General features: G+C 37.3%; 1 protein-coding gene across 1 annotated transcript in view; it reads right to left on the minus strand.

Annotated features, from left to right (window-relative positions):
- plppr5a (phospholipid phosphatase related 5a) overlaps window positions 1-15535 on the minus strand; it is a 56891-nt gene that overhangs the window by 22842 nt on the left and 18514 nt on the right. The window contains exons 2-3 of the mRNA XM_022686103.2: window positions 11975-12107; window positions 6477-6727 (exon numbers count right to left, since the gene is read on the minus strand). Of these exons, the coding sequence (XP_022541824.2) occupies window positions 6477-6727; window positions 11975-12107 (384 nt within the window). The remainder of the gene's footprint in view (window positions 1-6476; window positions 6728-11974; window positions 12108-15535) is intronic.

A 15535-nucleotide genomic window follows, 5' to 3' on the forward strand; every position in this document is an offset into this window, starting at 1 on the left:
CCTCCCAAACTACCCCTCCCATTTTTAGCCTTTTTAAATTTGAGCTGAGGGGGGAGTCAGTAACAATCTGAGGGTTTAGTGCATCTTTAACTGTAATACTTATAGTCTTTTGCACCATCCACAAACACAAACAGACACACACACTTACACACAAATACAAACAGACACAATTACACACACAAACACAACTACACACAAATACACACAAACACAACTACACACACACAAATGCACACAAATACACACAAACACAACTACACACACACAAATGCACACAAATACACACAAACACAACTACACAAACACACAAATGCACACAAATACTTACACACAAACACAAATACACACAAATACACACACACAAACACAACTATACACAAACACAAACACAAATACACACAGACACACACAAACACAAATACACAAAAACACGAATGCACGCAAATACTTTCACATAAACACAATTACACACAAACACAAATACACACAGGCACATACAAACAGAAATACACGCAAACACCAATGCACACAAATACATCTACACGCAAACACACCTACACAAACAAACACAAATACACACATATACATCTACACACAAACACAAATACACGCAAACAGCTACACACACAAACACAAATACACACAGACTCACACAAACACCAATACACACAAATACATCCAACGCAAACACATCTACACACACAAACACAAATACACACAGACACACATAAACACCAATACACACAAGCACATCTACAAACACACACAAACACACACTTTGCTACTCTATTATATAATACCCCTACTTGCTTAATTCTAAATATATATTGGTATCGGCAAATACAAAAATACATGTACTTGTTTGGAAAAATAATGGTAGCGATGCATCCCTAATTATATCCAAATTATAATTATATTATTATATTATAAGTTCTTTTTTTTTTTTTTTTACTTTTTTTTAATAGAGCTTGCAACAAAAAAAAAAAAAGTCAAGCTGTTGGATCTGTTTTTCTGTTTTTTTTTAAGGAGTAAAGAATTTTTTTTTGTCCTAAGAATATACAAAAACACACACACACACACACACACACACACATGCAAACAAAGCCTGGAGCAAGCAGTAGCAGCTGTACCATCCACCCCCCCAAAAAACCCTAACCCCCTCTGTTCTCCATCAGGCCTCCATGAGCTCGTTCTCCTCCTGAACACCTCCGTCTTTAACATTCCAGCAGTGGCAGCAGAGAGGAGCTAATTACACACAGCAAACAGGCAAACAGCTCTCCACTCCATCCAGCCTCCAAACCCATCATTCTGTCCATCATCCACATTATTAATCTGATTACTGTCAGAGGAGCCATCAATTTAACCACGTACAACTCCAAACTCCAAATTAGCCTTTAGTTACACTCTGTTCACACACTGGTCACAAACTGTGAAACCTCAGGGGAAAACTTGGGAACTCCAATGCTTGCAGAAGTTGTGAGGTGCTATCCTGTTACTGTGAATGAGGTTAAACACTGGCCAGCCTGCTAACGCTATGGAGATGTGAGTTATCATTAATTAGCGTGATTTATGCAAGGTCTTTTAGATATTGGGTGCAGATGGATGAGACGTTCCTTTTCTTGTTAAAGTTGAAGTGTGGGTATTTAACATTCCCACCCACAGTGGACAGAGCAGTGCAGTGGATGGTACCCAGACATCTGCCTACAACTGAACTTACTTACTTAAAAATGAGGTACATTAATGATTTGAATAGAACCACTGAGGTAAATTAATTAGTATAACAGCACTGCTGAGGTAAAGTTATAATTAAAACAGCATTGTTGAGGTACATTTCTGGTTAGAACAGCAGTGCTGAGGTAAAGTTTTGACCAAAACAACACTGCTGAGGTAAATTAATGATTATAGCTGCACCGCTGAGGTAAAATTATAATTAGAACTACACTGCTGAGTTAAAGTTATGATTAGAATATCACTGCTGAGGTAAAGTTATGATTAGAATAGCACCACTGAGGTAAAATTATAATTAGAACTGCACTGCAGAGTTAAAGTTATGATTAGAACAGCACCGCTGAGATAAAATTATAATTAGAACAGCACTGTTGTGGTAAAGTTATGATTAGAATAGCACCGCTGAGGTAAAATAATGATTAGAACTACACTGCTGAGTTAAAGTTATGATTAGAATAGCACTGCTGAGGTAAAGTTATGATTAGAACAGCACCGCTGAGGTAAAATTATAATTAGAACAGCACTGTTGTGGTAAAGTTATGATTAGAATAGCACCGCTGAGGTAAAATAATGATTAGAACTACACTGCTGAGTTAAAGTTATGATTAGAATAGCACTGCTGAGGTAAAGTTATGATTAGAACAGCACCGCTGAGGTAAAATTATAATTAGAACAGCACTGTTGTGGTAAAGTTATGATTAGAATAGCACCGCTGAGGTAAAATTATAATTAGAACTGCACTGCTGAATTAAAGTTATGAGTAGAATAGCACTGCTGAGGTAAAGTTCTGATTAGAAAAGCACTGCTGAGGTAAGGTTCTGATTAGAGCTGCACTGCTGAGGTAAAATTATGATTAGAACTGCACTGCTAAGTTAAAGTTATGATTAGAGCAATACTGCTGAGGTAAAATTATGATTAGGACTGCACTGCTGGGTACACTAATGATCTGAATAGCACCACTGAAGTAAATTAATTATTATAACAGCACTGCTGAGATAAAGGTATGCTTAGAATATCACTGCTAAGGTAAAGTCATTATTAGGACAGCGCTGCTGAGGTAAAGTTAGGATTAGAGCTGCACTGCTTAGGGAAAAAGAATATGATTAAAGCTGCACTGCTGAGGTAAAGTTATGATTAGAATACCACTGCTGAGGTTTTGAGGTATTGCACTTTGTTGGTTTGTCCATTGAGATATTAAAACAGGTGTTCAAAATGTTCAAAGATCTCTAATCCAAAATGTTCTTAATTTATAGTCCTAAAAATACAATAGTTTATTTATTTGTATAGTTTATAGGTTAGAATAACATTCTGGTTATTCTAGTGCTCAAGTTCTGAAGCCACAGACTAGGGGTGGGCAATATTATATCGTATGCAATATATCGTGACACAGAAATATCATGATATTAAAAATCCATAACGTGATAATAGGGCTGTTCTGTCTTAAAAGTAGTCTATTATTTACTGTGAAGCTTTAGGTGTATTTATTGTATAATTGTTTTAGTTTGCAGTTTATATGCATGCACTAAATATTCTGCAATATTTTTTTGCTGGATTATATTATTTTATGCTATATTATTTATTTTGCCACATTATGATTATTCTGTTATACTATTATACTATAATATAAATTAATTATTTTGGTTTTCCTATATCGCCAAGTATATCGTTATCGCAAAAATACCCTGAAATATCGTGATATTATTTTAGAGTCATATTGCCCACCCCTACCACAGACACATATCCCTGCAGAACAGTCTGGAAAGTAAAGCTTAATGCTTAATTAAAGAACTAAAGACACACAAATCCGGATATAGCTGAGTCAAGAGTGAATCTCATACTCTCTCTCTCTCTCTTTTCTTCAGAAAAGAACAGTTCTTTAGTCGTAAAGCACTTTTTGTTTACTCAGCGACTGCAGTAAATGTTAATTAAGGCACAAGCTGGCGTCTCCAGAAGTTCCTAGATTGCTTTATAATGGCAGTTTGGAGAAAATGCTAAACTTAACTAAAATTAACTAAAATTAACACTCAAAAGCAGAATACTGTATATAATTGCACATTTTGGCCTCTGAGGCATTTGGGATATTAGACCCTCACACCGTATGAATGTGTAGTCTAGTCAGACAAATGCACAGCTGGACTTAAGACACATCGGTGTGTCTTTGGTATCGCAAAAAATATGCCTTGTGTGGCTCAAAATGCGCAAAATGCATTAATTAATTAATTTAATTAATCATGGGTGTGTTTTGGTCATACAGTGAAATAAATCAGTGAGCCAGCAGGTGAGCTTTGACGGTACCATTTTAAAATAAGACTACCTTTATAAAGGGTTAATAAATGGTTTACAATTAGTTTATTAATGGTTATTAATTAGATCGTAAATGCCTTAAAAATCATTAATAATCAGTTATAACACATACGTAGAAAGGGCAACAATGACCCGTTGTTTGCCAAATAGTGAACCCACAGTTATCTATGTTGTTGCCCTTTCTACATATGTGTTATAACTGATTATTAATGATTTTTAAGGCCTTTACAACCTAATTATTAACCATTAATAAACTAATTGTAAACCATTTATAAACCCTTTATAAAGGTAGTCTTATTTTAAAATGGTACCTCTTTGACTTTGGCACATTGATATTTTAGCAGCGCGACACTATTTTAATGGTGCGAGAGAAAGATGTGAAAATAGGAATAAGACTGTTTATGGAGTGCAAGATAGCAACAAGCATGGCGACACACCTTGCACAGGGTGTACGATAGGGTCATGTATACTTTTCAATTTTGTTTTTGTTCTATACTGTCTCGACCATAGACTGAATATAGCTGGACAGAGCATCGTCTCTCAACAGTGAAGCCACCACAGGTCGGGCGCCCCCTGCTGTTCGGTTGCAGAAAGCTGTGTAACCCCACCCATCCCCATAGGTTTCAATGGCAAACTCAATTGTTTTTTTGGTTTTTTACCAATATACTGTAATTCTACCTCCATTATGTAAATGTAAATGTATGCTTTTATTGTTAAATTTTTATATCCGCACAGAATTTGTGTTTTAAAACGTTATTCAGCTCTATTCAAAAAAAAGGTGTGGTTATTGTAAAAGGGCTGGGTTACACCTAGCCGGGGTGGGACCAATGACTGTATGGGCGGGACCATAGACTGTGTGAGCTCTGTGGAGGCAGCCCTCAGGGGCGGGGTTATTTAAATGAGTAGGCTGTCTCTCCACAGTCTTTCTCCCTCCTCTGGTCTCTACTCTACAGACTCGGGTTTCAGGATTGCCAACATGGAGGAAGATTTTGGCTTCATTTTCATTGAATAAATGGGAACGGCGACACGGCATCCATCTTTTTTACAGTCTAAGACTAAGAGTAAACCTTACACTTCCAGCTGTATTTATTCACTTAATCCCTTAATACATGTCTTATATTTTAATTATTACCAATAACAATATTTAAAAAAGACTTCATACTCACTCAGGTAAACAGATAAATCATGGAGTTAGGCTCAGTTGACTGTAATAAAAGTTTGAAGAAGGTTTTTCGCCAATTTCAGAAGACATAAAACTGCAATGGCCATCCACTCTTCCTTTATTAATGCAACAATGACCTCCATTATTAATTTATTACTGTAAAAGTGTTTGGGCATCTCACTCTCACCGTCACATTTAGCCATCCATTTTTAACAACAACCCCTCTCCAAAAATAAGTTACCTTTCAGGCATTTTTTTCCTCCTCGATAACATTCACTGAGCAGCCATTACATTAAAACCACTGGCATAAAGTGCAATAATTCACTTCACGATTATTTACTTTGTGTAAGAACTTCCAGTTCTTCTGGTTGGAGGATATACTCACAAAATTGAGTAAAGATAAGAAACTTTGATACAGTGTAAAGTAGTCATAGTACAGCGTGTACAGTATAACAAGGACAGAAGCGCAATGGGAGTTAAAGGGTAAATGGCTCACTCACACAGTTTAAATTCAACTCCGTGTGTGTTTCCTAAAGTGCCCAAACACAAACAAATTACATATTTACTTACAAAATTTAGTACTTCCCACATTTAAACAACATCCAGACATTTAAATGCATTTTAAACCTCATGTTTAGCTGTTTCTACTGTTTTTTAGAGATGGAGGACATGGCAAAAAACAGTCACAAAAAACATCAAAAAGGAAGAAACTGGCCATCTTCAAGGCTGCCATAGAAAAGGAAGAGCAAGAGTTTCCTTTGTTGCACAGGATCAGTTCATCTGAGTTACCAGCCTCAGAAACTACCAGTTATTTAACAGAACCACAGATAAGAGCATCTAAATGCTCTAAATTTAACACTTTAAAATTACTACATGATTCCTTATGTATTCCTTCATAGTCTGAATGACTTCACTATTCGTTTACAATGTAGAAAATCTCCTTTTAATTACTGTATATTTGAAGAATTTTAACGTTTGTTACAATATTATTCAGCCCTAATGTAAATATTACATGAGTTAATGTAACATCATAAGATGTAACAGTGATGTAACAGTTTTGGGGTTTTAAAATTGTACTGTATTTAATTTGTATTATGGCTGTGTTTCAAAATGATATTCAAAATGTCAAAATGTGCATTTTCTCAAAAGTACATTTTTACTGGAAACTTGGTAGACTTGTAATTAGAAACAGAGGAATTAATACCAGCACGTCTGCTTAGCAACAGCTTTAGTGAACCAGCTCTGCGTCTCTCTAAAGTGTAAGCAGACAGAATTTACTCACAGCGACGTAAAGAGCAGAGTAGAGGCTGAGCGCTGCTTCTTTAGAGGGGAAGGATTTGCGGGCACGCAGGATGTCGTCGCCATTCCCCGTGCACGCTTCCTGTTGGCTGATGAAGCGAACCCCCTGCTGGCATCCCAGAGCCGTGTAGTTGGGTTTACAGACCGTCAGGAAATACGGCGACAGATTTCCCGTCACCACCTGACCTGCGTTTACAAAAATATCTGTGGCAAAGAGTCCGAAAGCGTACACACCTGCAAACAAACAGAGAGATAAAAGTGAAAGAAAAAGTATCAATTTGATCCACTCTTCAAATCACACGATTTTAATGTGTTGATTTTAAATCTGAATACAGTCAAAAATCAATTTCATTTTGGAGCATTTCTATTGGTCCACTTGTCATGAACTCCTGATACAACATAAGGAAATACAAGGGTTTTGCATTACAGTGACCATATGTAAAAAAAACATGATATCTGACAGATTTTATACTGACACACTGTCAGAAATCATGGGACAACAATATAAATATAATATAAATTGTCCATTAAGTGTTATGCCCACACCTATGTAAGTTGTGAGGTTTTATCTTGTGAGAGAGGTTGACTAAACATTGGTCAGCGAGCTCATAGTAAGGTGATGGTGAATAGTGAACCCACAACCATCTATATTGTTGCCCTTTCTACATATGTGTTAAAAGTGATTATTTATTATTTTTTAAGGCATTTATAACCTAATTATTAACCATTAATAAACTATTTATAAACCATTTATAAACCCGTTATAAAGGTAGTCTTATTTTAAAGTGGTACCCAAATTGTTAACTTATCAATGTCGTGCTGGTAGAAATATCTTTTAAATATTGTGATATTATTATACGGCGATATCGCCCACCCTAGTGTCCGGCTTTGTGGCGTTGGATATCTGTTCTCTCGGAGCTTTTGTGCCGGGTTCAGTGGAGCATTAGACTAGATTAGACTGAGCCAGCGTCGCTCTCCTGTCCGCTCTGATGTGTATACATTCATTCTGCTCTGAAGGAGTCCATTTTTAGCCGTGCATTTAATGTGGTGTAACACAGAATCTCACAAATGTTCCCCGGGCAGCCTCTAACACACACTGTCATCTGGCCAAAATGTGCTTTGTTACAAAACAGTGAAATAATGAGAAAAGAATTCAGAGGAGAATAAAACCCGAGTGGCTCGTGTAGATCACTCCTCGGGGTGATCGCTCTGACCAGAGTAGACGTAAATGTCTTAATCACTTCTGACTGGGATTAGAATGAACAGAAGTATGTTTTTTTTTTAATGTTCAAAGCATAGGTTTCTGTACAGAACCTCAGACGTTCCTCAAGCTGGAGACCCTGCGGCAACTGAGCATCGCACTGCGTGTCTTATTACCCCTCGCTTCACTGTGCACAGAGGCAGGAGGAAATAATAAATAAATGACAGAGGAGACGGCCTCATGACACACGCTGCAGGCCTTTAACCTCCCTCCAGTGAAGACGGGAATGTTGAGTTTGTCGGAGACTGAAAGAACAGCGTGAGGAACAACTCCTGCTCCTGTAGTGATGGAATCTTACTTAGCTAAAGATCCTCACTGATGAGCATTTGTTAGTGTTAAAGATTTAACAGATTTGACCAAAAATTCCTAGGATAAACTGTTTTATCTTTATCAGAGGTGGACTTCAGCCTGCTGCCATCAGGGAGAAGACTGAGGAGTCTCGGGGCGAGGACCAGCAGACTGCGAGACAGCCCCATCCATTAGGCTGTGAGGATGCTGAACTCTCTTCCTGCTCTACCCCCCATCCCAATCCTGCCCCCAGCACACACTCACTCAGCATCCTGACCCCCCCACTAACAAAGTACTGAAACTCTGCACTACAATGCACAAAGTACTGGTCCCTTCCAAACTGACTGGCACTACTGATATACTTGCACTGTCAATTCACACTTTAATTCCCCATAAACTGTGAACTTTAAAACTTTACGCACTCATTCACTTTACCAGCCTTAAGCTATATACCATATACCATATTTGCACTACTGATATTTACTATTTATACTGTCATTCCATCTCAATCACCATCAATATTGCACTATTGTCTTACGTATGTTCATTGTGTCTTGTTGTTTTGTACATATAGTGTCTCCCACTCTTTTATATTATATATCTATTTCTTTTTTTTTCTTTTTTTTTACTTATATTTATATATCAATTTCTCCCCACACTACTGCACCTTGTTTCTGTCTCATGTATGTCTATTGTGTCCCTGCTGTATTGTACTCATAGTGTCTCTCATTCTCCTTTATTATATCTATTATCTGTGCTTGCTGTAAAATTGGGAAGGAGAGTAACGTAATTTCAATTCTCTGTATGTCCTGTACATATGCAGTATTGACAGTAAAACTACTTGACTTGACTTGACTTGCTAATGTGCTTCGGATCATTGTCCTGCTGCACAACCCAAGTACACCTGAGCTTGAGGTCACAAACAGATGGCCCAGCATTTTTCCTTCAGGATTTTCTGGTAGAGAGCAAAAATTCATGGTTCCATCAATTACAGCAAGTTGTCCAGGTCATAAAACAGCAAAGCAATCCCACACCATCATACTACCACCACCATGTTTTATATTCAGTATGATGCTCTTTTTCTAAAATTATTTAACGAGACACAAATCGTCCAAAAAGCTACTTTTTGTCACGTTAGTCCACAGAATATTTTCCCAAAGTCCTGGAGATCATCAAGATGTTTGTTGGTAAATGTGAGACGGGCCTTTGTGTTCTTTTTGTTCAGTAGTGTTTTTTATCTTGGAATTCTCCCATGGAGACCCTTTTTGTCCAGTCTCTTTCTTATTATTGGATCATTAACTGAGGCAAGTGAGACATGCAGTTCTTTAAATGTTGTTCTGGGTTCTTTTGTGACCTCCTGGATGAGTTGTTCATGCCCTTTTGGAGTAATTTCGATAGGCTGGTCACTCCTGGAAAGGTTCATCAGTGTTCCATGTTTTCTCCATTTGTGAATAACAGCTCTCACTGTGGTTCTCTGGAGTCCCAAAGCTTTAGAAATGACATTGTTTCTTTTTCCAAAATGATTTGCTTTTTTCTCATCTGTTTTTGAATTTCTTTATATTGGGGAATAATATGTTGCTTTTTGAGATCTTGTATCTACTCTTATGTTGTCATACAGTTTCTGTTTTTATGTGTGTGTGTGTGTGTGTGTGTGTTTGTGGAGATCCCATTACAGTGATTAAACTGGTATATCGACTTCATTTAAAAACATTGTTTAATATGTATGTACGTAAAAATGTACATACATATTAAACACAGTTCATAAGCTTAATCAAGTTAATGGAATCTTCACGGAAACTCAATGTACAGAAAGGGTCCTGGTTTTGGAGTCAGGGATGGTATTTACCATAAAAAGACAAAACTAAACGGTACCCAAGAAATTCCATCTAAAGTAAAGCTGAACATTAAGTCAGTATCGATATCTTTTGGCATAGAAAATACAGCTCTGGAAAAAAATAAGAGACCACTTCAGTTTCTGAATCAGTTTCTCGGATTTTGCTATTTATAGCTTTATGTTTGAGTAAAATGAACATTGTTGTTTATTCTATAAACTACTGACAACATTTCTCTAAAATACCAAATAAAAATTTTGTCATTTAGAGCATTTATTTGCAGAAAAAGAGAAAAGGCTGAAATATGAAAAATAAAGATGTAGAGCTTTTAGACCTCAAATAATGCAAAGAAAACAAGTTCGTATTTATAAAGTTTTAAGAGTTCAGAAATCAATATTTGATGGAATAACCCTGGTTTTTAATCACAGTTTTCATGCATCTTGGTATCATGTTCTCCTCCACCAGTCTTACACACTGCTTTTGGATAACTTTATGCTGCTTTACTCCTGGTGCAGAAATTCAAGCAGTTCAGTTTGGTGGTTTGATGGTTTGTGATCATCCATCTTCCTCTTGATTATATTCCAGAGGTTTTCAATTTAGTAAAATCGAAGAAACTTTTCTTTTCAGAGCTGTATTTTAAAATCAATTATATAATGATGTACTACTATGCAGGAATGGATGTTTATATTTATATTAATAATGAAATAAAGTTGGGCAGATACATTATGAAATATCTTGTGTTCATACCTGCTATCTGCAGTCAAATAAAGGTCAAAGTGAATAAAAGAAACAGTGTGATTTTATTTTATAAGTATTTTCCTGGTGAATCCTTCCCAGGAGTGACTGCCCTACCGAAATTACTCCAAAAGGGCATGATACTTATCCAGGAGGTCAAAAAAGAACACAGAACAACATGTAAAGAATTGCAAGCCACACCTGCCTCAGTTAAAGTCAGTGTTACTGATAAATCTATAATACGAATAAGAAAGTGTCTCAACTTTTTCTGATTAAACATTTTGGAATTGTAATATGTCAAAGGATTATATTAAAAACTGCACAAAATCTATCCTTGCAAAAAGCACTGTCCTTATGCTAACCTGCATGGCCCAAAAAAAATCTCCACCTGGATTTAAGTAAGTAAATGATCTGGGGTTAATGCTGCAGTTGTTTTTGGCGCAAGATCTTGGCGCTCCAACAAAATATTCGAGTGTGGCCTTTTTTGGTTTTAGATTTTTTCTTTTTTTTGGCCAGGCAGTGTACTTACAGGGGTTGGACAATGAAACTGAAACACATGTCATTTTATTGTGGGAGGTTTCATGGCTAAATTGGAGCAGCCTGGTGGCCAATCTTCATTAATACCACATTGCACCAGTAAGAGCAGAGTGTGAAGGTTCAATTAGCAGGGTAAGAGCACTCAACACAGTTCTGCTCAAAATATTGCAATGCACACAACATTACGGGTGACATACCAGAGTTCAAAAGAGGACAAATTGTTGGTGCACGTCTTGCTGGAGCATCTGTGACCAAGACAGCAAGTCTTTGTGATGTATCAAGAGCCACAGTATCCAGGGTAATGTCAGCATACCACCAAGAAGGACCAACCACATCCAACAGGATTAACTGTGGACGCTGTAAGAGGAAGCTGTCTGAAAGGGATGTTCGGGTGCTAACCCGGATTGTATCCAAAAAACATAAAACCACGACTGATCAAATCACGCAGAATTCAATGTGCACCTCAACTCTCCTGTTTCCCCCAGAACTGTCCGTCACCACAATAAATTACTGTGATCTAAAACCAGGTGTTTCAGTTTCATTGTCCAACCCCAGTATGTACTGTATGTATGTATCCCTCGCTGTCTAAAACACAACAGCTTCCAGAAATAAAGATAATAACAGCTGAAAAAGTGAAGAAGAAAGTAGGGAAGGAGACTCAAGCTGGAATAAATACAGACCCAAATCTGTCGGGACATGATCTTTGAGACACCTGGCAACTTTGAGAAGAAGTAAAAAAAACCTAACACAGACATTCAGGTAACTTTGGGTTTAGACAGACATTTCATGTCGTAATGTGTGTGTGTGTGTGTGTGTGTGAAGGCGTACCGAGGAAGCGAAAAGTCCTGCGCACCAGCGGGTTCAGGTAGCAGCAGTCTCCCATCACTATGATCTTCTCTCTGTTATCCAGATCCTCTGAGATGTACTGCAGCAGAAACAGCACCGACTCCGTGGCAGTGATCTGTGGGCAGCAGCACAGAACAAAAGAAGACGAGCTCAGCCTCCACCAGCGCTGTCTCAACATATTCAGATAATAAACACAGCTGTCTTTTCCTACACTCTAAAAAGTGATTCTGTGGAATCAACATGAGTGAACATACCGGCCAGTATAACTCAATAAAATGAGTTCAGAGAACTTCCACCTGAAAACTTAAAAATGTTGGTTGAACCAATGAAAAAATTTGATTTGAACCAACTTTAGTGTTGGTTCCTGCAGCTTTCCTATAGGCTCCTGGGACCATATATTTGCATATTGGGTGTGGCCTCTCCCTTACTTACCATCTTTGTGTTGTCCGTTGCCCAAAGCAACCTTATCCTAGGTGTGCAATTTTATAATATAATTTGATTGCCAGGCCTTAGTGTTTGTGGGCTGTAAGAGCATATTATCTTTATTCTGTGGTCCTAGTGATCACAGGATGCTGGCTTTGAGCTACAGAGTTCACTCTTTGCTGAGTTTACTCTTATGCTGCTCCAGTATAATACTGTCAGTGTTTAAATAATAGTTAAATAATAATATACCAAATATGTTGAGAATACCATGTTGAGTTAACTCAGCCTTTTAAGGCAGCAGGAGAACTTATGTTGCTTATGAGTTTAAACAACTTGAAATGTTTTACATTGTACTTTAAAATTATGAAGCACATAATTAAGTTGGATAAACTGGATAATTTAAGTTGATTTGCCCTAAATTTTAGTTGAGATAATGAAAACTGTCAACTTGAAAGTAATCAAATAATTACGTTGAGCTAACTTAAAGGAATCGTGTTAATCTAACTTGTTGACTTAATTTGTAAAAACTTAATTTATTTATGTGTTACCAATTGAAGTAATTTTCTTAAGTTGGTCCAACAATTCTCATTTTTCAGTGTACAGGAACGAATAGAACTTTTTTTTTTAATTACAGTATAAAAATTTGGTGACACTTACTATGGCAAAAAAAACATTGATAAATGTTACAGTAAATAAATTCCACTTAATTTTAATGCTTGGAAATACTTTTTTTTATCATACTTACATTTTTCAGCATATCAAACAAACTTCCATATCAGACACATACAAAATATTTTTTTTATTTATTAAGGGAAACCATGTCCTATGTCCTAGGTTCTAAAGTCCAATGTTAAAAAGTAATACACCCCCATGAATTAACTGTGATTAAATATATAAAAAAAAAAAACAGGCCTGATTACTTCCGGACCTGTAGAATCAAGAAATCACTTAAATAGAACCTGTCTGAAAACACATAGCTCTAAAAAAAGATCTTAAGATATGTAAGAACAGATAAAAAAGGAAAAGAGAAAGTGATTGACTAGAACAGTCTGGAAAAGGTTACAAAGTCATTTCTAAAGATTTGGGACTCCAGAGAACCACAGTAGAAGCTATTATTTACTAGTTGAGAAAACATGGAACACTGGTGAACCTTCTCAGGAGTGATCGGACTACTAAAAAAGGGCATGGACAACTCATCCAGGAGGTCACAAAAGAACCCAGAACAATATTTTAAGAACTGAAAGCAACACTTAATGTCACAACAGTTATGGTCAGTCTTAATGATTCAATAATAAGAAAGATACCGGTCGAAAATGTCCAAAAAAAGCACAAAGGCCCATCTCATATTTGCCAACAAACATCTTGATGACCCTCAGGACTTTGGGTAAATATTCTGTGGACTTACGAGACAAAAGGAAGGAACGTTTTGGAAGGTGTGTGTCTCGTTACATCTGGTGTAAAACTAAAACAACATTTTAGAAAAGGAACATCATACTAAATGTAAAACATGGTGTTGGTAGTGTGATGGTCTGGGGCTGCTTTGCTGCCTCAGCACTTGGACAACTTGCTGTAATAGATATAGGAACCAGAAATTCTGTTGTTTATCAGACAATCCTGGGAAGGAGAATATCCAACCATGTGTTTGTGACTGTAAGCTCAGGTGTACTTGGGTTCTGCAGCAGGACAATGATCCAAAACACACAAACAAGTTCACCTCTGAGTGAAAAATCTCTAAAAAAAATAAACTAAATGAAGGTTTTGGAGTGGTCTAGTCAAAGTCTGATCGAGATGCCGTGGATAATCTTAAAAAGGATGTTTATGTTCAAAAATCCTCCAATGTGTCTGAATTAAAACAATTCTGTAAAAAAGAGTGTAACAAAATTCCTCCACAGAGATGTGAAAGACTCGTTGCCAGTTATTAGTAAAGTTTGATTGCAGTTGTTGCCACCAAGGGTGGCACAACCGAGTTATTAGGTTTAGAGGAAAAAACATTTTTGCATATGGTCAGGTTGCTTTGGATAGATTTTGTCCCTTTAAGAAATGATTTATTTACAACAGCTATTTTAAATGTATATATCTTTATCTGAAAATGCATCTGATGATATAAAAAAAATTATGTATAATAAAAGCAAATTTAAAACCATTTTACTACTGTAACCCAGTCTCAGCTCTGGTATTTTTGTCTCTCGCTCTATCTGAAACATTTTGAACACTTTTTTTTTGAAAACTGGAGTAAGGGAGCATAACCAAGAACACAATAGAGATGATTAGGGGTCTGATTTTGAGCAATCACAGTTCTAACTCTCATACCAGGGGTTAGACTAGCGTTCCTAATTCAGAGGGCCTGACAGGGCTCTGATGGATTGTGCTCTATAGTGAGACTGAGGCCACTTGTGAGTAGAGCTTAGATTCTCTGCCCGAACCCGACCTGACCCGAGGCCAGACCCGAAATCGGGTCTGTTCGGGCCGAGGTTTCCCACCACATTCCTCGGGCCGGGTCGGGTCGGGCTCCAGAATATAGTCTGAGATGTAGGCATCTGTTTTTTAATTATACTTTTATTTTTAAAATAAAGCTCTGGTGTGATAATCACAATGTTCTACAGCGGGGGGTGTTGTGCCGATTCTGTCCGCGAAGTGGGAGTTGGATTTAGTAGGAGTCGGATTCGGCGCAACAGCGGCAGCGCGGCGGCACCTCGTGGTCCGCGGTGTTAGTTGTAAGCTCTCGACCTAGCAGCAAAATACGACAGAAAACACTGAGAGAGCTGCAGAATTCTGTATGGGATTACAGTATGAGCACGAGGAGATCAAAGAGAAACAGGAGATACAGTATGTGAGAACCTTTACCTGTGAGTAGCTCATACACGCAAATCTCTCTCTCTCTCTCTCTCTCTCTCTCTCTGTGTCTCTCTCTCTCTTTCTCTCTCTGTGTCTCTTTCTCTCTCTCTCTGTGTCTCTCTCTCGCACGTGAACTCCTCCTCGTTTGACTTGCAGCGCTGTGTGTAGCTGTTCTTAAAAATAATTTAAATTAAATAATAGTTCTATGCTTCTATGTTACAGTGTTATTTAATATAATTCTGATCATATTTCGCTCATTCAAACAGCCCAAAAACAGCCAGTTTA

This window comes from Astyanax mexicanus, chromosome 18 (genome assembly GCF_023375975.1).
Source record: "Astyanax mexicanus isolate ESR-SI-001 chromosome 18, AstMex3_surface, whole genome shotgun sequence".
Lineage (NCBI taxonomy): Eukaryota > Metazoa > Chordata > Actinopteri > Characiformes > Acestrorhamphidae > Astyanax > Astyanax mexicanus.